The sequence below is a fragment of the Camelus dromedarius genome, chromosome 2 (assembly GCF_036321535.1).
Source record: "Camelus dromedarius isolate mCamDro1 chromosome 2, mCamDro1.pat, whole genome shotgun sequence".
NCBI lineage: Eukaryota > Metazoa > Chordata > Mammalia > Artiodactyla > Camelidae > Camelus > Camelus dromedarius.
The window spans coordinates 106816984-106843624 of NC_087437.1; the positions used below are offsets into that span (position 1 = coordinate 106816984).

The 26641-nt window shown below is 40.1% G+C and overlaps 1 protein-coding gene across 1 annotated transcript in view; it reads right to left on the reverse strand.

Annotated features, from left to right (window-relative positions):
* Nucleotides 1-19028: 19028 nt before the first annotated feature.
* Nucleotides 19029-26641, reverse strand: part of CYYR1 (cysteine and tyrosine rich 1) — a 98737-nt gene continuing 91124 nt past the window's right edge. The window contains 1 exon segment of the mRNA XM_031458327.2: nt 19029-21455. Within this exon segment, the coding sequence (XP_031314187.1) occupies nt 21331-21455 (125 nt within the window). The 3' untranslated portion in view covers nt 19029-21330.

Sequence of the window (26641 nt, forward strand, 5' to 3'; positions counted from 1 at the left end):
GGCAACCTTAATTATCTTTTCTCCTAGATTGTGATAGTATTTCTCATGAATTATTTTGAGCAAACACTGGGGACAGCAACCAATAGTGTAATTTTTTAAAGTAGCCACATTGTGTGGTGCTTCTGCAGCTTTTCTGTTGTGCTGAAGAATGCCTAGTTTAATCGTAATTTTATCATTTTCCTGAACTTGATCCAACTAGTATTTGATTTCATAATCTTACCAAGAATAAATTCCTGTCTCGTCAGTAAAGCCCAAAAAGAAACGAGGGAAAACTCAGCTTGTGATTTAGCCTTTGCAACTGAGAAGCGCCTTCTTTGTGTGGACACAATGGAGATTCGAAGCTTTTATAAATTTTCTTTTGCTGTTGCACTGTGCGAGGTAGGCAAGCCAAACCCATCTTCTAGCCTCAGTATTCCCATGTATAAAAGTGGAAGAATCGTAGTTTGCAAGAAAATTATCAAAAGTAATATAAAATATGATAATTGTGTTTTATGCACAAAAAAGATCACTGAAAGTTTTCACTGTAAATCAAGTTTATGTGAGTAGAAAATTGAATTCACTAGGCGAGCTGATTTTTTGGAATGTCATTGATTAATCTTCCTAGAAAACAGGCTTATTTAAAGCACAGCAGAGACCATTATTAAAGGAAGTTTATAATAGACTTAAGGAAGGTATGCAGAGTTTCATATTTTGTGATATGAAAATCTACTTTGCAGTCACAGTTTGATATGACGCTAGAAGCACGTGGGGCCATTTTGAGAAGGAGTCTACCAAAATCAAGGAATTCTTCCTCTGAAGTGATCTCGCAAAATTTGTCTGGATTCACCTGAATGTGCTTCTAGACCAAGACTTCTGCTAAAATATCACAGAAAAGTAAAATGTCTTTGTCAGTTAGTTTAGTAGTCTGATGTATGATACACATCTTTCCACTACTTTTGATATATAACCAATTTGAAGTCACTAGAAGTATCTTCTAGCCAACAATTTCATTCCAACATTTCTGACAAGTACTGTCTACAATGTGACCAAGATAATATGAGGAGTGCTTTCTGCACTATGAATGCTATTTTCTCTATAGAAAGCTCCCTTTCTGGGCAGATAATCTGTAATTTCTCACTGTGACAACCATGGCACATCTCATCTATTTTTCCCCCTAATCTGTAGGACTGGAATAATCTGAACACTTAGGTCTTCTCACAACAAGTAAGATGTCCTACCATGAGTGAAGGATAATTTTATTTAAATTTGAATTTTATTTAATTCTTAAAGAAGCAATATATGCACATGGTTTAAAATTCAAAAGGCATAGAAAAATATTTGTTGGAAATTCTCTTTTCACCCCTGCCCTTCAGCCACCCAGTTTCATTTCCCGGAAACAACAGTGTCATTAGTTCCTTGCATTTCCTCCCTGATAGCTTCTACGCTGCATACACAAAAATATACATCTGTAGCTACAGAGAGACTGTATGCTGGGGACCCTGTCACGAGCTATGTAGAATGTACCTCAAAGTGGCCTGATTTTCCATGTGGTGTTAACACTCTCATACCCCCAGATTGTGCATGCATCAGAATGGCTGAGTGGGCTTCTGATGGTGTCCCAGAGAACCCCAGGGCAGAGAGAGACAGGCGGGTGGCACAGCTGGGGAGGGGTGCTGTCAGGCTCCCTGAGGTGGTTCCTGACCCACAGTTCGCAGTAAAACAGTTGAGCCAAGAGGACCAGAGAAAAGGCATAAGAGATGTCCAACACACATATCATTTTGGTTTGAGTATGGACGGCCCATCTGATTTAAATAAAAGTCAAGAAACATTTGTTGATACTGAGATTCTAGGGTGGATTCAGATTTTAATAAATTCCTATAATTCTAGAGACTCATCTTGAGAATTTTCACTCCATGAATTGATTTTCTAATAGGCTTTCCTAGTGGGCGTGTGTGTGTGTTAAAATACACACAATATAAAAGTTATCATTTTAATCATTTTTTGAAATTAAAAAAAAATTTTATTGGAGTATTGTCAATTACAATGTGTCAATTTCTGGTGTACAGCACAGTGTCCCAGTCAGGCATACATACATGCATATATTCATTTTCATATTTTTTTCATTTAAGGTTATTACAAGATATTGAACATAGTCCCCTGTGCTACACAGCAGAAATTTTTTAAATTTATTTTTACATATAGTGGCTAACATTTGTAAATCTCAAACTCACAAATTTATCCCCTCCCATCCCCTTTCCCTGATAGCCATAATATTGTTTACTATGTCTGCGAGTCTCTTTCTGTTTTGTAGATGAGTTCATAGTGTTCTTTTTTTTAGATTCCACGTATGAGTGATATCATATCCATTTTAACCATTTTTAAGTGTACAATTCAATGTCAGTAAGTACATTCACACTTGTGCAACCTAGTAAGTTTTTGCAGGAGAAATTCATGGTAGAAATGTTCAAATTTTTGCTCTTGTTGAAAGTTGCTGTTCCATGCTCTATTTTTTCACTTAGACCCCTACTGTATCAAAAGACTTTGAAATCTTTCTGTGAGTTTGCCTTCTGCAAATCCACAGGATGAAAATCACCTAAAGATGGTATCATGTCCAGAATTTTGGAACTCCAGAAGTGGCTGAAGATTTCCAGGAGGAAAAAGTAATTTGAAATGGCCATTCTTTTACTCATCATTTTCAGAAGTGGCAAATGTCATTGCATCCGATTAACTCAGTCAAAGAATATTATTAGAAACTTTATTATAATTTTTATATACAGTGCTTAAAGCAGTGTTTCTCAGCTTCAGCATGATTGACATTTTGGGTGAGACAATTCTTTATTGTGGGGCTATAAGATGGTTAGCAGCATTCGTGGCCACTACCTGCTAAATGCTGGTAGCTGCCTCCTCAGGTTGTCTCCAGAAATTGCCAAATGTCCTCACAGGGGCAGGGTGTCAAAAACACCCACATTTTAGGACCACTGGCTTAAGGGAATACACGTAGGGAAACCCTGATTTAGGGCATCATTTCTAGAGCTAGTCTCAGTACTACAAATCTGCATCCACAGATTATGTAGGGCTGCAGCAGGGTTAAAATATGGATAATTTTATACCAGTTGCTAAATAGACCCTTGTTCTGAGTCCTCCAGATTCATTTCCCACCCTGCCCTGCCTCCTCCACGCCTCCCACCTATGCAGAAACTCAAGGATTAAAACTGGCACAGCCAGAGGATGCCAGGATCATCAGCCTTACCTATTGTCCAATTTTATTATCTACGATTATTTATTAATTTTATTATTTATACTTATTTTCTGGTCACCCCTTCATACAACGTAGAAGCAACTGGGTTCATCACACCTCTCTATACGTATGTGAGTCCTTGAACAGAAAATCAGTTTACTCCCTTTAGTTTGTTGTCTTGGTAGAATAAATACTATATGTTTCCCTGTCCTACACCTCATTCCTCCTCAAAAATGAGTGATCTCTCTTTATCACTGAATGCATGTTAATCCATACTCTGGGTGGAGTGTAGTTTTAAGATGGGCTTGTTTGGAGAATCAGTGGAAAAATGCCCAGCGAGAAACTGCTACACAAAATTACAATGAAGGAATAGCTCCAGCTGAGAGGATAACGAAAGCTTTGTCAACTTGTTCTTAATAGAGGCAGTGATAGACAGAGCTTGGAATCCATCCTCACGATACTTAAGTCATTCATTGACAAGCCACTCATGCTTTTCCAGTGATTTAGAGACACTGATAAACATACTTATTCTATAGTTACCACGAATCTCAGCCATATTCTAATTTGCAGGATTTTTGAGCATTTAAATATTGTGTTTTCCTTGGATTTCAGACAATTCTGTTTTGTTTGAATCAAGAAAAAAAATCCACTTCTGCTTATGCCTTACATTAAGAATTATTGATTCTTCCAATCCAGGAGCATGGGGTATCTTTCCATTATTTTAAGTCTTCTTTAATTTCCTTAATCAGTGTTTTCTAGTTTTCTGTGTATAAGGTTCATGTATAACTGAAAAATTGTGCTCTACACTGTAATTTAACACAACATTGTAAAATGACTCTAACTCAATAAAAAAAGTTTAAAAAAAAGAATTATTGACCAACTTTCTGAATCTCAAAAAATTAAAAACTTTCCTTAACATATGTGAAAACAAATTTTATATTAACTTATATATAGTAAATTTTTAAATAATCATCACTTCCTGATTATAAAAATCAATGGGCTATTTACCGTGAAAGTAAAAAATAAGAAGAAAGAAAATATAGTACTACCCTTACATCTAACAATCCAAAGACAGTACTTTTTAATCTTTTTTGTATATATTCTTCTGGATTTTATATGCAGATAGTATTTTTGTTAAAAGCAAAATGGCAGCACACTCTAAATCTTCCTTTTTCTACCAGTATAATGTGGACAGAAAACAGCTTTGCATGATTCACTTGTGGTATTTGTAGAGTATTTCCTGTGTGAATGATCATTCTGCATTTAGGTTCTTGATTCATAATTATATTGCTTTATGTTCTAGTCAACATTGCAGTTATGATTCTCATGTGTACATCTTTGCATTTTGTTCTATTATTTCTTTTAGACCATTTCCTCAGAGTAAAAACATGAAATCAAAAGATGTGCACGTGTGGCGGCAGGCACGTATAGCTCCATGGTAGAGGGGATGTTTAGCATGTCCAAGGTCCTGGGTTCAATGTCTAATATCTCCAGTAAAAAAATAAAGTAAATTTAAAAAAAAGATATGCACATTTGGCATTTTGGTGTATATTGCCTAACTGCTGTCCAGGAAGATCTGTCCAATTACCACTCTGATTGGGTATGAGTGCACCTGTACCCCACATCTTTACTAGACACATATCTTTGGAAATAGCTTTCCAATGCGTTTTGAAGACCACCAAAATTTTAGAGTCTTGAATTGGTTTAGCTTGACTGTGGAAGTTTGTGATTGTGTCCACTTAAGCAATGATCATGCAATGCAACATATTCCCAGGTGAAATCAGTTTAACTTATAGTAGGAGGTTGTCAGGGATTCCAGAGAGAGATGAGAGCAAATTGTATTGTCTGGTTATTGAGAAATAAGACTCTATTAGTTTATCTTTTGAGAACAGTGTCAACTTTACAACTCACTTGACCTTGGTTTAAGTTTCTCCCTTAGAAATTCTGATAAAGAGTGGTGATGGCAGTTCAGGTATTGCATAATTTTTTTAATCACATCCAGGGACAGAGAAAAACCTTAGCCTCATTTTGTAGTGCTTCCTCTGATGGAGTTATTTTTGAATTCTTTTTTCTCCACATGCTTTTTAGGTGCCAGAGCCCAAATGAAACACAGTTTGGTTCTGGGTTTGATGTGAAATGATTTCCAAAAACCAGGCCCACAGCTCTCATTTAAAATGACTCCCGCCGGGCATAGAGCATTCTCCTCTGGTGGAGTGACACCCAGCCTAGGGCTGGATCTGGGATCTGGGCCAAGTGGCAGCTAATGACACACTGGACTTCAATTGTTTTGTCCCAGACAATTCCAGCCCTCGTGGGAGAGCCCCTCCCTTTTGACTTTCTCTCCCTCTGCCTCCATCCCTGATTCTAGCCTAGAGGATAAAGCCAGTTGGCTTTCAGAACTTGCCTTATAGGGAATAGACTCCCTATAACATTTTTTATGGGAGAGGGATGGGTAATGAGGTAAGAAAGCAAAATTTATTGAACACTTACAGTATCCTAGCACCATATGGAACTTCTCCTTTCACTGTGCGGTAGTATTAGTATGTTGGTCAGTGTTCTCCAGAAAACAGAACCATAAGATGTCTCTCTCTTTTTCTCCATATATATATATATATATATATATATACATAAAATTATATATATACACACAGAGCATTTTAGAGCTTTTTAAACTCCCTTCTCACCTCTTCCGTCTTTTCAAGGAAAGTAGAATATTCTAGTTTTGATCAGCTACATCTTAGGAAACTAAGTGATCTGGTAATTTCAATATTCAGTTCAAATAATTTTTATTCTCTATATATTGAAGAGCTCGTGCATTCCTTCATGGTGCTCAGAAGTATAAAACAGGAAATTTAAAAAGTCAGAAATCAAATGGCATTGCTTCACTAGAATATAGTTATTCAATCCATAGTTCATCACGTGTTGGCTCTGAGTTAGGAGGCAGCATTATTATTTTAGAAAAAAGAAGTTCGAATGCAGAGATAGCAGTTTTCTTTAAAATGTCCACATTTGTCTTCATTCCTTTGATTCATCTTATGAAGAGAGCTTTGAGAGGAAGCTGGAAAATGTCATGAATTATTGACTCAAGGAAAGCGCTAATCTTATAATAAAAAACACTGTCACCTTAATGTAGTTCAGGGATTGAAATCTGGTAATTGACATAAGAGATATTTGATTGGTTTGTAAATATTATTTTGTAATGGATTAATTTGGGGATGCAAAGTGATTTATATTCACAAATATATGATGGATTCTCTTGGTTTTGACATCACTTCCATATCCATCTGCTATTATGAACACTTAAATGTACTTCAGACACACACGCCAAATTACTCATTGGAAATGTAAAGACTACTAAAAATTCATAGCAATAAATTAAAAATTTCTACTTCTGGAAATGTACACACATCTTAAATTCATTTTAGAGGGAAGTATAGTAAAATAATATTTCCCATTTTTACTTCATCTCTACCCAAAGCATGCACAAAGGATATTAATATACTCTGTAAATTACAATACCTTTAGGAAGTACATGTCAGTTAGATGTTCCATGTCAGTTCTGGCAAAAAACCCCCGGTATAACAGTCTATAAGGACATTCATAAGAACCACTGACTTATAAGTCCTCATACTCCTAGTCATCTGACCCAACCCTTCTTGTCCATACCTACTGGCCATAAAAAGGATGGCATTGGCTGTGTGGTTTTGTGTAGTGTCATAGAGATAATAAACATTCAGAAAGACAGGACCACATGAGTAACTGGATTCTCCAGTCCAGGAAACTATTAATCTGGTGGCAGGACATTTTGGAGTGAAGACCTAAGGGCTTTTTAAATGGAAAGGGCTTGTGACACGTACTCTTGTGCTAGGATATTTTTATCTCTGGATGTGCCTCTGGTGGGCAGGCTAAGAAGGGCTGGGTAGAACCTGACCAGTATTCTCCAGGCACTAGGGGACATTCTGGAGTTTAAAAAAAAAAAAAAAAAAAAAAAAGGTCATGGAACCCCGCTCCTAATTTTATTCCAGAACCACCTCTCTGTAAGCCACTCCCAACTCCCCCCGCAACAACCCAGCTGTGCTCTCTGCCCCCTCAAGATCCACCACAGTGACCCAAGTTCCAAAATTTACTTTACCTTCTGCAGTCTACTGATACCCATTAGGGGTGTGCTAGGTAAAGGGCTGGGCTGATAAATTAATACATTCTACAACGGTACAGATGACCATGGCTTAATTTGGAATAGTCTCAGGCTGTGTATTTGCATATTTGCCTTAATCCATATGTCTCTCCCTCACCAACCCCCCCCCCCAACTAAATACCCATAGGAGGATACGAATGCAGTTACTCAGATGAGAGCACTGGAATCTGAAGAGCAATATACAAGTGTTAAATAGTACAGCAAACATATATTACACTATTTTGACATTTGAATTAAACACTTGCATTATAGTAACATTAATGCCTCAGAGTCTTCCAGTGATTTCCATTTCGTGCAGAATGAAATCCAGACTCTTTCCCATGGCTGAGGTTTTACTGGATCTGTTTTGATATTCATGTGACCTTATCTCCCTCTTGCTCTCTCTGGCTCCAGGCACTGTGGCCTCCGGGCTCTTCCTCAAACAGGTTGAGTGCTCTCCCATCCCAGATTCTTAGCTTTGTCTCCTTTCTCTTCCTGCTACACTCTTGCCCTGAATATTTGCAAGCCTCAGTCCCTCACTTCTTTACAATTTCTACTTAAATGGCATTGAATCAAGAGTCCCCTGATCTTCCCATCAAAAAACAACAATAATAACAACAAAAACCAAAAACAGCCTGTTGCTCCCCAACTCTGTCTTTCTCTGTCCTTTGACCTTGCTTATTGTCTTTAGAGCTTTTCCACAGTTGACACACTATTTATTTATTTCTATTTTCTATCCTTTCTCCCCCTGAGAGTGAAGCTCCATGCAGTTTTTGTCCCCTGGTAAATCCTCAGTACCTAGAATCATGACTGGCACATAGTAGGTGTGCCGTCAAGGTCTGTTGAACGAATGAAGGCATATTAGTAAAGGTAGACGTAGAGAGCACTCCTTGTCTCCTCCTTGTTTACTGAACTGATGATTTGTGTCTTTATAAAGGACTTAAAAAAATAGACTATTTTTTAGAATAGTTTTAGGTTCACGGCAAAATCTAAGGGATGGTACTGAGATTTCCCACATACTCCCTGCCCCTGCACGCGCACAGACTTCCCACTGTCAGGCTCCCACACCAAAGCAGTGCAGTTGCTGCTAATACGGGCACGTCGTTATCACCCAGACTCCATAGTTTCCATTAGGGGTCACTCTCGATGTTGCACATTTATGGGCTTTGATGAATGTGTAATGACATGTGTCCATCACTATGGTATCACAGAGTGTTTCATTGCCCTAAAAATCCTCTGTGCTCTGCCGGCTCATCCTCCCTCCCCCACAACCCCTGCCAACCTCTGATCCTTTTACTGTCTCCATAGTTTTGCCATTTCCAGAGTATCCCATAGTTGGAATCATTCAGTAGGTAACTTTTTCAGATTGGCTTCTACAAAGGGCTTTTTACAACTGTAAAGTAATTAAGCCTTGCTAAAGCTAACCAACCAACCAACTAACCGACAAGCAAACAAATCACAGATCTATAACCAGTAGGTTTAATAAACAAAACTAAATGAAAACAGACCATGTTGGTCACATTAAAATAATAAAAAAGGAAAACTCTCAGGTTTAGGAGACAAATGTCCTTAAGGAAGAATCTTTAGATGACATGGGCTTTAAGCCTGACTATAGCTGAAGCACGTACACAGCTGTATTTCCCTTTCAGTGGCCCTGTCAGCCTTATGGGTAGAGGAAATCCGGTCTACACCCTCTGTGTTACCTGGTGCGAGCCACCGGCCTGGGGCCTCCTCTGTCTATACTCAGCCAAGTCACTTCCCCTTCTGCTTCAGCATTCCCATGTTTGAGATAATGGGGTTCAAGATTAATGACTTCTAAGGTTGCATCTTGGACTGATGTGTCTTCACAGCACTTCCTACATTTGAATTTAATAAATGGATTTTGTAGTGACTGGTATTTTTCGTGTACAGTAAACAGAGAATGCTGTAATCCCTAGGAGTCAGGGGACCTTGTCCGTTTTCTTCATTGCTATCGACCCAGCATTTAGTGTCTGGCACAAAATAGGTTTGCAATAAAAAAAAATATATCTGTTGATTGAAAACATACCCAAATGCATGAATGAATAATTCTAAAACAGATTACCAGGCTTACTTTTTGGCAGCTTGCAAGGAAGAGGTTATCATCTGTTTCCTTTGAAATCTACCAATTTTATTTTATTTTTAAATCTAGTCCTAGAGATGTCACTAGATCAGTTGACCCATTTTAGTAATTTTCTGTTTTGTTCTCCTTATATAAGTAGAGAAGTTGCCTCTAATATTTTAATTTCAGTCATGTCTCACAGTTACAGGACCTGACTTGTTTAAATCCATGCCCAGGACGCGTAAAAAGCCACTGTCACTGTTTCCAAAGACATACGTCAAGCCTGATGACATGAAAACGGAGCTGCCTGATTGGATTTTTCCCTAACAAATGGAGTTCATAAAAAGAACACCTATGATATCAATTTGTTTACATTCCAACAACTTGCACTTCCTCAAGTTACCACTTACCTCTTCACCAATAATAAAACGCAGCTTAGCTCTGAATACAATGCAGTTTGCTGTCAGGCAAAAATATCTCCTGACTTGAACAATAGATATTTGCATCCATCGCTGGGAGGCAGCAACACGTGTCCCCTACTTGGGTGAAACATAGCTGTCAGAGCAAAACTGCAAGAGAGACCAAGATACTACTTGAGACGTTCCTGCTATTTAACCACCCATCTCTGAAGTTTGAAAAAGAGAATGGAGGTGGAACATTTATTAATACTTCCTTGTTCCTCAGACCAGCACAGTCAGCTGAGCAATTCACTGCTAATGGCATGTGGCTGAGGCCATAACTATCCAAAACATTTCAAAATTAATGATACTTCATGTAATTGTGGATTTTTTTTAAGATTTTCTTTTTTTATTCAAAAGCCAATTTACAAAGTTGTGTTAATTTCTGGTGCACAGCATAGCGACTCATTTATACATATATATATATATGTATATATTCCTTTTTATATTCTTTTTCATTATAAGCCATACAAGGTATTGAATATAGTTCCCTGTGCTATACACACACCTCGTTGTTTATCTATTTTATATATAGTAGTTAGTATCTTTTTATCTTTTGGATTGACCCTGAGGTGCCCGAGGAAATAAAATCTGGGGAGAAATGTTGGCCCTTGTGGCCTTTGGAGCAGGACAGTTCTTTGTTTTACGTGATTGCCTTTTGCATACGCTAAACGCCAGCAGCATCTCCTTAGGCACTGTGTCAAGGGAAATGCTATCTATCATGTTGTTCCAGAGACCCCTTGGGCCCCAAGGGTGGTGGTGATGCCTTCAGCTATGAGCCTGACTTTAGATAAAGCACGTACATGGCTGTGTTTTGTCTCCTACTGGTCCTGTAAGCCCTTATGTCTAGGTGAAGATCATGTCTGCTTCACCTGTGTTAACTGGTGTGAGCCTCAAGTCTGCTGCTTCCTCTCCTACCATGATTCATGGCCACTGGGGAGGTGGTGTAGAAAAGGAGACTTGAGGGAGGGAGGTCATTTCTTGAGATGATCCCTTCAAATTTAAGAACTTTGGACTTACACCTAACTTTACTCTTCTGAGAACACCTGGGCAACTACATTCTGTACCCTAGTTTGCAGTTTTGTAAATGACATTCAATTATAAATTCAATGTATACTTTTTATTGAATGCCTCCAGGCATTTTACTGGGTGCCAGGTACAGAGTTATGCATTAAACAGACATGCCCGCGGTCTCAGGGAGCTTACAGTCTAGCAGAGAAAGGGGACAGAACTGAAACAAGTAAACAGTGTTAAATACATTTTGGAGTGAGTGCTGTGAAGACAGCATACAGGAAATAGTAATGCAGATTAATGGTATGGAATAATTGGAGACTTACTCAGATCAGGCTGTTAAGGAAGCCTTATCTTATACTTTGGTATTTAAACTGAGATCTGAACAATGAAACAAACAAACAAACTGGGGTGAGCATGCGCAAAGGCCCTGAGGTTGGAAAGAGGCTAGTAATAAGAACCTGGACCAGCAACCATGTAGAGAAGTGGCATACTATAATGAATTAAAAAAAGGACTTTCGGGTCCTATTGGTTGCCACCAACAAGTTGGCTCATTACCAGTGACATTGGACAAGTTTCTTTTCTTTTCTGTGTTTGTTTCCTCACCTAAGAAATACGGATGTTACATAAAAATATTCCTGTAGTGACTTGTATCTCTGAGTCTATGCAGTTCTTTTTGTTGGCTTATTCATTCTTGAAAGCTGCCACATTATTAGTCCCTCATGGGATCACAAAGCTAGAAATGATCTTAGAAATCATTTAGTCTAACACCTTCACTTTGTTTTGAAGAAAATAATGACCCTGGAGAATTCTTCACTGCCCTGAAGCTGGTTAGTGGTAAAGCTGAGACCAGGACCCAGGTCTCCTGCTTGCTTTCCCAAATAAATATGTAATGAAACCCAGAGCAGTTGAGAAGAGATTCTGGTCTATTTTAACACATTTAATGACTCATATGCAGGTATTTTTGGTTTAAGAATGAGTTTTTCAATCAGAACATGAAACTAATGGCTCACTCAAGCTGGATAATTTGAAGAGGGTTTAGTGAAATGCATAGATAAGTATAGGGAAACTAAAAGGGACAGTGCAGTACCCCTGAGCTGGTATCCCTGGGGAACTTTATCAGTCCTAGACCTGAATGGGTCAGAAGGGGGAGCTAACAGAAACAGCTGTTTGGGCAAGGCATCCCATGGGAATTGAGACATGTTTAAGAGACACAGCCCAAAGAAGTACCCCAAGTAAATGCCTCCTCCTTATTCTCTGTTTTCCTTCTGGTATCCTGGTGGGCTCCCTATTGGCCAGACTCAGCCAGAAGCCCAGTAGGCAATCACTTGCCTACTGCTCACTGATGCAGTCCACACAGTGTAGACTCCTGGGGCATTGATAGAGGGGAGAAGGGTAGAGACTGTATGCAGAGGGGTAGGGGGGAGGGTAGGCAGTACAGAAAGATTTAATGCAAAGAGTCCTTAGTAAGTAACTGCTTTCTGGCTGCTTATTCTTTACAAGGAGAAATGGGCTAGTCATGGAAATCACGGTATTTTGTAGGTAATGCAGAAGGCAGGTGCCCATGTTGAGCTTAAACTGTTCGCTCTGACACGTCTGAAAGGATGAGTGGTAGAGCATGTCCACCAAGACTTCATTCCTATGAGAGATCATGCAGTCTCCTGGGTAAAGTTCATCTTAAAGGAGGAAAGAGCCAGAGTTATGTTCCCATAAATGTCTCAGTCTTCAGAGGAGAGTGGGATTTCTTGTTATAATAAAAGCACAATGTCTATCACTAGAATTTGTCCTAAAATCTGTCCTTTCCTTATAGATCTAGGTCTAAGTTTGAGGGCGGGGAGAAGACGTGAGATCAAAACAGAAAAAAACTATTTTCACAAAATAGCCCCTGAGATGTTGGGAACATGAAGTATGGCTGCTTTGAGCCTCATGTCTTCAGTAAAAGAAGATGTTTTCCCTCTCAGCTCAGAGTGCAAAATTTTCTTGGGATGGAGAGAACACAGGAAGCTCTGGCACACGGGAGACTCTACCTTTTCCGTGGCCCCAGCCCCAGGATGTGTGTCTGTCCTAATTCTGATGGCACCTGGGGCTGATAGCTTTCAACCACATCCAGAGGCAGACACAGCACCAGGGTCTTTCCCCAGGATAGCTCTGCCACTGCAGTAGTGGGTAGTGACGTTGCAACATGGCAGCTCCTGGAACAATAGAAATTCTGATGGCTGCGCCCAGCGAACCGACTTACAGATCTTAACCTTGGTCCTCAGCAGCACGGCAGTGCCAAGTGACCTTCCTGCAGTCTAGCAGCTGGCAGATGTCTAGCCAGTAACAACAGTACAGGGAAGCTGGGGAAAAACTGGAAGATGCAACCTGGTAACTGAAAGGCCATACGAAGTATCCTCTGGGGACTCCCATATATAGTTACAGGTTGTACTTTGCAGGAGTCTGGAAGTCCTACAGTAGCAAATGAGGCCCAAGATGGGGAAATAGCTTTAATTAGATTATTATGGCCTGGAGAAACACAAACTTCATAAATATTTCAATTTTGACATTCATACAGATATAGCTATGTGCTGGGCAAAAATTGTTTTATTTCTTGATTACTGTAGACCTCTGCTTTTTATGCAGCATGATCTGGAGGGTTATTATTGCCTTTTCTCATTTAAAAATCCTTCCCTAACTATCCAAACATATCATCACTGTCTAATGTTTTCTTGCTTGTATGTATTTTTTTCTTTTAAAATTCTGCAGAGATCTTGAGTTTCTAAAAAAAATGTGTAACAGAAAACCAACAACCAATTCCATAGGACTATGAGACGTATGCAGTGTAGACACTAATTTTTACAGTTTTTATTCATGCTTACCAATATTCATGACCATCCCTTCAAATTAGTTAACAGTTCAAGTCATTTTTCAGATGTCCCCCTTCCTTTATCCCTTTTCCATAAATATTGACTCATGCCTTTGTCTTGGTCAAAAAGAAATATAGAGCATCCACAGAAAATTCATTGTGGTTTCCATGCAGGTGAATAAGCCATGACCTGGGAGATAATTGGGTGGACGTGTCTGCTGGGACCAGGTGTTGTATCAGAAATGAAAGGGTCCTGTCACTCTCTCTCTCAGCCACAGTGTATATAAACACTGGAACTGATGGAGACTAAGTGATGACTTGCAACAGAAGGACAAAGTGAAGGAGATGAGTCATCAAGATTGTTCAGACTTGTACTGTCATCCTCTTGGAACTCAAAGCCATGAAAAGGCAGCCTCTGTGATCAGCTCCAAGGCTACCACATGGAGCTCTTACAAGCAAAGGATAGATATGGATATATTTCTTTGCAGCATTAAAAGTTTATTCTCACTGGAAGATATTTTTTAGGACTATGAAGATACATCTATTGTTTCTGCAAAATGCAGATAATAATACCTACACTGTGGGACTGGAAAAGTAAATGTAATTAAATGAAAAGTGCTTACAACAGTGCCTGACACCAACCCCCGCCCCCCAGAAAAAAAGTATTGTTATTATTATGATTTAAGGTAACATTTTCAGGGAGGATTCCATTGAGAATCTTTTTTTTTTTTTACAATGGTATTACTGCTTTTCAGAACTTGGATAAACCCACTGTTCTCTATATATATTAAATAGTAATAGCACAAAAGCTGGCGGCCATTTTATTATCCGTTTCCAGTAATTTTGGGGTTTTTTGTTTGTTTGTTTCATTTCAGAATATTCACTGTTTTTTTTTTCAGCATACCTTGAAGAAACTGTGATGTGAAAAGTGTGGCATCTTATGTTAGTAAAAATGCCCTTAGTGAATCCTTTGCACACTGCTTCTGAGGTCTAAAGTACATTAGAGGCCATTCTTTGGAAATGTGATTTATGAGGCAAGTCTTTTCTGAAATTTGGTTGGTATTCTTTTTATGTAAAAAATGAGAAGCTCAATTTTAATCTGAAGAATTATGAAAGTGCCTCTCCCAAACTGGCACGTTGTCTTGTTTCCACTGAGTCAGACAAGATGAGCAGGTTCATTGACTTGAGCCAACATGTGTTAACACTGTGCTTAACAACACAGCCCGACTGTAGCTGGATTGACATGTATCATCAATTAAAAACCACGGAACTATAGGAGGAGGGGCTTCAAGATGGCGGAGAAGAAGGATGAGGAGCTCGCCCTCTCCCACAAATGCATCAAAGATACATCTACATGTGGAACCATTCTCGCAGAACACCTACTGAGCTTTGGCAGAAGATCTTGTACAGTTGGAATTATAGGAAATTCTTCACAAAACCATATAAATAACAAGGTCCTACTGTACAGCACAGGGTACTATATTCAATATCTTATAATAACTTATAATGAAAAGGAATATATATGTATCACTGAAACGTTATGCTGTACACCAGAAATTAACACAACATTGTAAACCAACTATATACTTCAGTTAAAAAAAACAAACAAACATGAAACTGTAATCTTTTGTCCAGTTCCCTGACCCATATCTTGACTTATGGCCTCCACTTAGAATGTGCTACTCACTGTAAACTCTCTTCCTCTAATTCTTTAATTATTTTAACTTTCTTTAATGTCAGATATTATTTGCTGAACTAATATATTCAGTCTTTTATTCCATGTTCCAAATATCGTATGCATACCCCCTGGGGACTACAGATGTGCAAGAGACAGTCCTTGAGTACAAAGATTGGTATAAAAAGGGGCAGAGGTGAGAATCGATTAATTCCAGCTACTGGAATTATCAGACCTCTCCTCCAAGTATAAGCCCTTCAGCTACATCTGGAAGGATGAGCAGGGGTTTCACAGAACTGAGAAGACTACCCCCAAGCAAGGAGATGAGGGAGTTTGTCCTGTGTGTTCAGGTGGCGGTGAGAGACCCAGGGGGTGAGTCTCCAAATGCATTTTCACAGGCAAAACAGAAGGAATTGAACTTCGATGATTTCATTCTTCTGAACTTCTTGCAAGTTGTTTCCAGTCAACAGAGCAAATAATACATGAGATATATGATAATGAAGATATTAACTTACCATAAGATGCAAAAATGAAAAAATCGATCACTTGGTGCTCTTTGACTTTAGTCAGAAAAAATTAAATGATCCATCTTTCCGGCCATGGAAACAATATGAGGTCTCTTATCCCCTGGACCATGCCCTACCAGACGTGATTCAGAAAATGATTCCTCTGCCTCCTCTTCACTAAGAAATGGCAGGCAGCGCAGACTCAAAAGCTGCTCACGACTGGGGTATGAGGAGGGGAGCAAGCAGAAATAGGAACTGAAGACTCTAATTGTGAATAATTGTTTTTAAACCAATTATTCCAGAACACATCCACAGAAGGCAAACATTCCCAGCATGTGTTTCTTCAGCTCCCAGCATTCTTGGGGTTTGTTTCTCGTTTTTAGTGAAGGTATTCAGGGTGAGATTAGGTAGCAATGTGATCCACGGAACACTCATCTGGAAACTTGTCTTGGAATTCTTTCCTTGATGCAGATTAAATATTTTGGAACAAAGTCGAAACAAAGGTTAGAACCGGGGCTACGTTAAGACTTGCCCATAAGGAATGTGGTATGGTTTACTTCACTGCCTGTCCAACTGTGATGGGTTTTAGTGCAGCTCATAAATGAAGTTCATGAGAAAGGCAAACGCAGAGTCTCCTTCCAGTTTTCCTTAGGAATGTGACACTCAGCCAGTTGGCACGGGCCCCTGAGGGTGGCTGGCTCCCTCCTGCCCCTGCCAGGTCACTAAAAGCAATTTGATCACAGCCAAGCGTGGCCCTGGGATTCTTTCAGCTGTTGTGTTGGTATACTCCTGTTAGAAGGAAGATTGCCTAAACTCCAAATATTGGACTTGAAAGGGACGGAGGTCAAATATCCCTGCTGTGGTGGGCCGGCTACCAAGATGGCCCCTAATGCTCTCACTTCCTGGTATGTGTGCCTTGGTGGAAAGCTCTTTTGTGCAGGATTGGACCTAGGGACCTGATTCCACGGAATGGGACATGACTAAAGTGATGAGATGTCACTTCCTAGATAGGGTTTGGAGTCTGTGACCCCCCGCTTGCTAGCGCTAAGTTTTGCTAGCACACTCTTTCACTCTGTGGCTATTGTTGCTGGCTTGCACTAGGGAAGCAAGCTGACATATTTTGAGTCGCCCTGTGGAGAGGACCATATGGTAAGGAACTGGGAGTGGCCAACAGCCAGTGAGTAAAGGAAGCCCTCAGTCCAAACCCTTTAAGGAACAGACTCCTGTCAATGGCCATGCTTGTGAGTGAGCTTGGAGGCAGGTCTCTCCTCAGTTGCACATTGAGATGACTGCAGCCTGTGAGAGTCTCTGAGCTGAGGGGCCAGCTAAGCTGGGCCTAGATCCTGGGCCTACAGAAACCAAGATAATAAGCACTGTATTTCAAGCCACTAAGTTTTCAGGTAATTTGTTACACAGCAACAGCTAACTAGTACATCTGCTTACAGAAGTGGTAAAGCTTAGGATGGGGGCACGAGGGTAGGTAAGAGATTATGTACTTACATTGGTGTCTTTCTGAGTCCCCAGTCCAGATGGAATCTTTATGACAGGTGTTCTACGTGTATGTTTTTAATCATTGCCACATCCTGGCAAGGGTGGCATCATTTGCATATTTTGCACAAAATGGAGGTTGTGAAAACTTACTTTGAAGCCTTAGTTTTGTCCTTTGCATTAACCAGTCATAAGAGGCAGTGGCTGGGACAGAGACAGATTCACCTGTCAATCCTTTTTAAAGCTCATTATGTCACTTTCCTTTTTGGAGGTCCTGACTCAGTTTAGACTGAACCATCCCACACAGTGGGCTGCACTGGAAGAGCACAGAACTTATAAGTTTAGCCACATTCCTTAGAGCTTGTGCCTGTCATCAGAAAAGAAGTCCTGCACATTTCTGACAAGTTCTGGTTGAGGATTTAGTCGTCCTTAGAGATGAGTGGTGATGAGCAAGTTGCTCATGTGATTTTGGTGTTCTGTTGTTGGGTTGTTTAAATTAAGTTAAAAAATAAAATAATAGCACCCAGAGTTCCATTATTGGATGGGCTCAGTCTCATCTGATGTGTGCCAGACGCTACCTCAGCTACAGCCAAAAGTTGGCAAAATGGGTTTGGCTAAACAAGGACATGTTGGAGTAAGTGGATGAGCAGTGAGTGCTGCTTGAAACAACGGGGGAGAACATCTCAGTGCTGCATCTTAGGATGATGCGGGTGGCTCTGGATGTCCCTGGAATGGCTTCTAGAGCTGAGTAGGGTGGCTGCAAAGTTGATTAGACTCAGAACAGACTGTGGGCCTGACTGACCAACTCCCAGGCCAGGTCCAGGGTCTCTCCTCCACCGTCAGCCCATCCACTCTTGCGATAGCTTCCCCATCCCTGGTTCTGATGAGAGCGTGGCTGGGCCTCTCACTGCTCACGGGTTCTCATGGAGATCACAGCCTTGCTTCCATAGCGATGGCCCCTTCACACACATTTCTGAAGGATGTTACAATTAACCAACAAAGTCTTCAGTTTCTCCTGGCCTTTTTCTTCAACTCCTGCCTGCTGCCTATTCAATGAGGATTTTTCTAGAGCAGCCTTGCCCGGTAAGGTAGCCACTGGCCACATGAGGCGATGTAGCACTTGAAATGTGGCCAGGGAGATTGAGGAATTAAATTTGTGATTTATTCTAACTTAAATTCATTTAAATTTCCATAACCATATGTAGCTGGAGGCTAATGTGTTGGACGGCACAGTTCTAGAGGCTGTCATCCTTATGTTATTCTTTTGTCAACTTATTTTTGGCTAACATTTATAGAACATTTTCTATGTGCCAGGCACAACACATAGAGTGTTGTGTGCAGTCATCCAATTTTCACAAAACCTGATGAAGTCGATTCTATTATTTACATTTTCCAGAGCAGAAAGTTGAATTTTCGAGAGATGAAGAAGCCTGCCTCAAATCATAGAGAGGAGACAGGATTCAAAATAAAGTTTAGTCGACTCCAGTCCTGTGTGTCCTGTACAGAAGCATGAGGCTAAGTTGGCAGAAATGGAGGGGCGAACAAAACAGACGCAAGACAGTGTAAACTATAACTCTTGTTAAAATGGGTTATTTCATTTTATTGCTTATTGTAAACACTTTGGCCACAGCAAATACATTAGTTTTTAAATAAGTGTAATTTAAAGCTTTCACACCATGTACTGTTTTCCCCCAAGATGTATCATCTATGAAAATAATCAGTGAACTCCAAAAGTCTGTCCCGATACTGTGCACATTTATGCTATCATGACTCTAAATACAAACAGTAAACATACTCATCTATTGTAGGCCTGTGGGTTTGTGATGTGCCTTAAGGGACGCCATAAAACAACTCAAAGAAGAGAGATGGTGTGGATTGTAATAGCTCCTGTGTGGGTAATGTTTGCAGAACACAGGAGGTACGCAATAAACATTTTTTGACAGCGAAGATGATGAGAATTCAATTTCTGCTGGACTTTGCCTCTCCATTTTTCTTAAGGAATATATGGCACACTGGGAAGCATCCTTCTGAATGTCACAGAAGCCCTGGCACTTTGAGTTGTGTAGCTGCGGTGTAATTGGGTCTGATCACACTTGCAGAAGAGAGATAAATTAAAGCATATGTGCTGCTAAAACTGTGCTAAAATCTCAGTTACTAGGATAAACTGGAATGCCCGAATGCTCTCTGTCTTTATAAGCAAGAAAATCATCAGTGCCTAACAATCAAACAAGTCATTCTAAACAAATCGAGCTTTCAGATCTCACTGGCAGTTAGACCGTATTTCAGTCAACGTATCTGAAAGTAAAAGATGCTACTTACATTAACTACTGAGTTTCCTAACTACAGGGACAGAGCTATAATTTTTTTTCCTTAAGACATTTCTTTTAATCGTTTTTTTCAGCAAAATTCTTAGCATTATTTTGAGATTTCACTGAATGATGATGATGATGTTAGATTAAACATTTTAAGTCTAATTGCAAAATGACACGCACATTTGACCATCTATCCCCAATATTTTCTCAATGTACACTTTAAAATACATGAAAGGACCCCACATAAAAATAGAAATGTTAAGGTCACTTGCAGCAAAGTATGGCATATTAGAATTATTTATTAAAAATTTCTACACCTAGAGGTAGGCACTTTATAAAATTTGGATTTTGGCAAAAGGCAACCGTTTGATGTCAATATCTTACTTTTCCACTAACCATATAACTTTTTCAAGAGAATAGATTATTAAAATATTATAAGAGAAATGGAAATTTGTCTAAACTATGTATGAATGGAGTTTCACAGAGCAGAATCCAAACTTCATTTTTTCCCCTCTTCGTATATCTTCCTGGTCAAGTTCTGAGATTTTTACCCCTTGATGTAAATTCCCAAGGGAATATCTGGGTTCTCGTATTTTTATCTGGAATAAAGCACTTGTTGCTTGTGGAACTTGCTACAAATCTTTTTTTTTCACAGTTGGAATAACCTGTATCATAACAGACTAAAGTTGGATGAGTTTTAAGTGATTAGCACTGAAGAGTTCTTGGCTTCAAGCAACTGTGACGTCCCCTTGATTTTAAGTCTCAATTTAAATAGAGAAGATTCAACCATTCCTGTTGCTTTCATTCTTGGTGACATAGAAATTCACCCCACATCTACCTAAAACAGGAGCAGAATTTTTGGGGCCCAGTGAACCCATCTACCATTTGATTTCGCCATCCCTTCTAGAGCGTGTTTCTACCAGATTGATTTGAAATCAGGTTTGAAGTCTTGGTGACGGGGAGCTTCACAACACACTCTCGTCAAGAAGAAAGCTCCAACTGTCCGTTCTGATGCTGAAACCAAAGTTCCCTTCCTGTGAGTTCGAGCCAGTGCTTCCAGCAGTATAAGGCACACAGTAGGCTCTCAGGCACTTGATCTGCATTTGTTGAAGACAAAAAAAAAAAAAAAGACTGAATACTTCTAGTTCTGGCTTTTAAAGCTGCACAAAATGGAGTTGTTTCCTTAAATAGTCCAGGCTCTGCTCTTACAGAAATCTTCTCTCTCTCTCTTTTTAGGAGCACTATTGCCATTTTCTTCACCGGTTCTTTAAGAAACATGAATTTCAAATGTCTTGTGTATCCATTACTCTCTTCTGAGTGAGCTTATGTTGATCAAGTAGATCTTTTCAGATGTGGTCCCACTGAACCAAGCATAATACTCCCGATGAGATCAGCGCTGAGTGGGGCAGAAACCTGTATCTGTTAGCCTGGGCAATCCACTCGACATATTTTCTGACCCCAAAGAGTATTCTTTAGGGCAGTTCTTTCCTGTCTGCTTCTGAGTAGAGGCATTTTATTCCGGGCAAGAGCTCTGATTGGCACATACTCTGTTCTGGGAGAAGGATTACTTCCTTGAGTTTCCAGGATAAGGAGGGGGTGGAGAACGCTGTGCTGGGCTGGGGGAGTATGGAGGAGGCAGGTCTGCAGAGTATTCCATCTCATGGTCGTAACTGTAGGGGGGCGGTGCTACTGGAAAAGAAAAGGAAAAAGGCATCAGGCATTCAGCAGTAATTGGGCGTCTACTACATGTAAGCCATTGGGCTGGGTAATTTGGGGGAGGACAGCATTTTTGCCTCCAATAATCATAGTTTTATCAGGCTGAGGATACCTATGTATGAAAGGCCAAGTGCTATAATAAATGGTGATATTGGCCAAAGTATTTAGAATTGGTGGCTTAGTGCAAGTTTCTTGGGAAGATGATGGTGACGGGGAACAGAGAAGGGGCTAAAAGGATAAATTCAAGTTTGAGCAAAAGCACTGAAGCAAGAGAGGCTTTTGTTCAAAGCAAAAAGTACATGGAGGAAGGGGAGGGGCATAGCTCAGTGGTAGAGTGTGCACAGCATGCACGAGGTCCTGGGTTCAGTCCCCAGTACCTCCATTCAAAAACCAAATCAGTAAACCTAATGACTTCCCCCTCCAAATTTCAAAAAATGGAAATGAAATAATCATTTAAAAAGCACATGGAGGAGAGAAATGGGAAAAGCTGTTGAGGAATCTGATTGTATCACCATCAAGGTGGGCTTTTAAAAAGTTGACTGAATTATTTTAATACAATTTTTAAAGGCTATGCTCTACTTACAGTTATTATGAAATATTGGCTCTCTCCCTCATGCTGTACAATATAGGGGTGGGGAGTGGGAGGCACAGACACGGGGGATAAGATCGGCTGTAAGCACGGTGGGCTTTGACTGTCACGTAAGGAGTGTGTGGTGTGCAGCTGTGAGAGGTTTTGAACAGGCTAGGGACTATGCTTTAGGAAGGCGACTCTCTCAGCAGCATGGACTGAGGGGGACAAAGAGAAAGTCAGACAATGTAGTAGCCCATGTGAGGGCTTATACGGGATTCAAGGAATCTGGGGGTGGGGCTTACAGGAGCCCTTGAGCAGCTGAGTGCTTGGTGATGACTGGGTAGATGGAGAAAGGGGTAGGAAGTGTTACAGAAACGACAGGCCAGTCAAGAAACAAGCACCACTCGGAGGGTTGGAGTACTCAGATGTATTACGCCGGCGGGCTCAGAGGGGCTTCTGCTCCAAAGCTCTGAGCACCTCCAGGACGTGCGCATGAGGTTTTACAGGGTAAAGTACAAGCTTGGGGTATTAGGCCAATAAGCATGGAACAGCTTTAGCAGCATTATCATCACAAAAGTGGAGGCGGGGAGGCAGCAAACCAACATTCCAAAGCCAGATATGTATCTTTGAAAATCCAGCTGGCTAGCAAAAAAACATAAACAGCAAACCAACACTAATTAACTTAGATTTACAAGTTAGTCTAGCAGAACTCAGATCAGTATTCCAATACTTAGACTTGTGAGTTATCTTGTTAGCCCAGCCCAGCCTCTCTTTCACATTCCTAGACTGTGAGTTTTCTTGTTAGACCAGCCCAGCTTTTCCTTCACAGAAGTAAGAAGATGTCGTGGTATTGGGCACCTGGTACTGGGCTCCCATAACCTGGGTGGTGGAGCCATTACAGAAATAAGGAAAAAAAAAAAGGGGGGGGGGGGAGGACAAACAGGCTTCCAAATGAGGATGGAGAATTTAGTTTTCTAAATCTTAACTGAAAAAAATTTCTTTACTTTTTTATTGTAATACATGTCAGTATGTTTTACAATCACATTTAATGCATTTTATTACAATTATGTATGGATGTCTATTTTGTAGTCATCTTCACCCAGTCTCCAGGGTTGGAAGAGAGTTACTCCTTTTTTAATTTTTTTTTTTTTGGTAGGGACAGTAATTAGGTTTATTTATCTGTTTATTGAATGGGGTACTGGGGATTGAGCCCAGGACCTCGTGCATGCTAAGAGTAGATGAATTATCAGCAGATCATGATTCTGTTAGAGCAGGCGGACAGCTAGATATGAGCAGAGAAAGAGGGATGCAGGCCAAATGGCAGGAATTGGACAGAAAGGAGAGACACAGACCAAATGCAGGAAACCATACATCATGCAAGCACCAGGGGTTCCTGAGCAGAGAAAGAAAAGCAGGAACCTCTGGGCTGATAAGTGGTCACACCTCTCGGGGTGATAAGCAGCCTAGAGGCCAACGAAGAAAGGTGAGAAAAGGAAGGAATCTCCACTGTCCAAATGTAACCTTTTGCTTATTATGCCCTTATTTCAATAAAATTAGCCTTGCAGATCAGAAGTACCCATCCAATGCCATGACACTTCCAATCCAGACTAAATAAGGACAAAAATCCCTCCTCCCTTGGGAAGGTGGAGTTGGGATGAAAATCAGGGAATATGACCCCAAACCCTTCCCTCCCCAATGAATATTCCGCCCATTCATTTTTACACCCTATGTAACCAACTTGCCAAAGAAACTCGGGGCAGCTGCTCACCTGAGCCTGTCTGCTTTCCTCTTGAGAGTGTGCTATCTTATCCCTTAATAAATCCTCATTTTACTCTCTTACTCTACTCTGCGTCTTGTCTCTGAATTCTTTCTGGGCCAGGACAAGAACCTGGGACACCGGTTATGTCTACCGGCAAAAATTCTAGTCGGAAGTTGACATGTCTGAATGGCTTACTGTGAAATGTAGCCTAAACCACAAGACTAGTGTCATAATAACACAGATAAATGGCCAAGCTTTTACTTATTTATTTTAATTTACATTTTGTTCAGTTTTATTTTTACATTAAAGGTTTTAGTTAATTTAAAACTTGTATTTGTCTGTGGCTTGACATAGACATCTATTGAAAGCTTCTGTCCACTAGAAACATTTTCTTTAAAATGTTTTCTTTACACATTTTATCTAAAAAGTTAATTTTGCACATATGGAAACTCAATCCCATTATTATTGCTTAAAATATGTTATTAAAAATAAACATGTTTACTTCCCTGATGAAAACTCTTCAACTGCTAACAATATCAGTTACAATAAAATCTAAATGGCCAATCTTCTAAATTAAGAATTGCAGCAAAGAACAAGCAACATTTCAACAAACATATCTCTAAAATGTCTTCTAAATTGCGCCCTTACCAAAAAGGTGATGGTAGTGTTCTGATCAGCACGCCTGTATAAACACAGGGCTTTGCCTTGTATGCAAACACAAACTATGTTTCTTCTGGGTCCCTTTAACTTGGTTCTCTTTACCAGGAGCTTGATCGGTTGAACCATTTACTGATCTGCCTATACTCAGGGATTTGAGAAAGCAGAATTGAGTCCCTGAGACAAGAGGAAGATGGAGACACAGAACTGGGTGGGATGTCCTCGAGGGATGCTGTAGTGAGCAAAGGCTTTGCAAGTCTTTTGTGGGCTGAGCAACTCCAGGATTCACAGCTGAGGACACAGCCCTGGAGAGAAAGCAGCAATGATGTATGCAGTTCTCCACGGCTGCTTTAGACCCTGAGAGGCTGGGCCATTCCAAGCTTTCTTTCCCATAAGAAAACAAAATAACTCCTGTGGAGTCTAAATATACACTCCCTCTGCATTACACCCACTCCTTTGCTTCATTATATCTAGGAAGACTGAGACAAAGAGATTTATAACAAACTTCATCCAAGCCAAGAAAGGCAGCCTCCACATAAAACAGGAAGTTACAGCTGGAGACCCACTGAACTGTTACTTATAAGCATGTGGCTCTAAGTTGTTTTTATGTTGAAGCTTTTTCCTGCCTCCCACTTGAGGAGCACACACCAGATGACTCTACAGATTGACTCTGCCTCGTTCTCTGTCATGAAGCTGCGGTGTGTCTTTATGCTTCAGTAACAAAGCCTTTATATTTTGCCATCTGCATATAAAAATGGCTGGAGGACATTTCAGTGAGATTCCCTATGGTTTATACAGCTGCATGTTGAACGTGAAAATCTAAGATATGAAACAGTGTTCTTTCATTCATATGGCCTTTGAATTCTGATAAAGTGATAATATAATGCTGAAGAGCAGTATTTTGAGGACCATGCACCATGAAATAAACATGGCACATCTTTTACAGTACCAGCTACTGGAAGGCATTCTGAAATAATACTTGTATACCTGTGGAATGTGCTACCTTTTCCTACAGGTAAACAGGTTTCAGTAGGAAGTAAACTTTTCAAGGTATCAATTTTAGAATTGCTGATTAACTCGGGCAGTTTTGTCCATCCTTAAAGGTCAAATCATCTTTTAAAGATGTATGGATGCAGCTGGAGATACGTCCCTTTGAAATTCTTTCATAACCAGTAATTCCACTTCTCTGATTTACAGAGGGGAAATATGCCATTTATCACTAATGTCAATATGATTGTCTGGACTATTACAACATTGAGGGATGCTATGAAATTCATAGAAGAAAGTATTTTTTACCTACTCAGGTTGAGGTGGGAAACCGCATAAAAAGACCGGCAGGACCCTCAGGCAGGGCCACTACTCTCCTGCCAACACCATCCGGTTCCCTGGCCCAGAGGCTTTGTCTCATTTTTTGCCTCTGAAATGGCTTACTTACCCCTAAAATTCTATTGGTTTCCTGAGCTCACTCCTGACTGGTTATTTCCCTCAATCCTGATTGGTTATTTCCTTCACTCCTGATTGGCTCATTTCCCTAACTTCTGATTGGTCCATTTGTAGTACTTCATTTGTATGGATCTCACTCTTGATTGGTTATTTCTCTCACTTCTGATTGGCCCATTTCCCTCACTCTTGATTGGTTATTTCTCTCCCTCCTGATTGGTCCATTTCTACAAAGCTTGTTCCTAATTAGTTAACTTTTGTTATACCTTATTTGCATATTATGTTGCAAATTGTAAACTGGCAGCCTATAAAAGCCTGTGTAAACCTACAGACAGGGTCCAAAACTTGGGGTGTTAACTCCTCTGGGCTGGCTTGCGTAATAAACCTGAATTCTCCAACTCTCAGAGTGCTGCTTGGTCTCTCGCCCAGATCCAGGTTGCTGTCACAACTGAGCTGTAACACATTTTTTCTGCAACAAGGTCAACATCTCTAAAGCAAATGTAAAGGTAAGGTGCACTGTGTTACCAAACTTGTACAACAGTATTTTATAAAATGTGGAAACTGAGGAAAATCATCCATAATTTCATCACCACAGTTTAACAAACAATATCTTTACCTACTCCCTTCTAGTCATTTGTGTACTGATATCCTTGTAGGCATGTAAAATGGTCTATGCCTTTTCACTTTGTATTGTAACTTAGTGTTTTTCATTCTGATTCATCTTCTTCATGA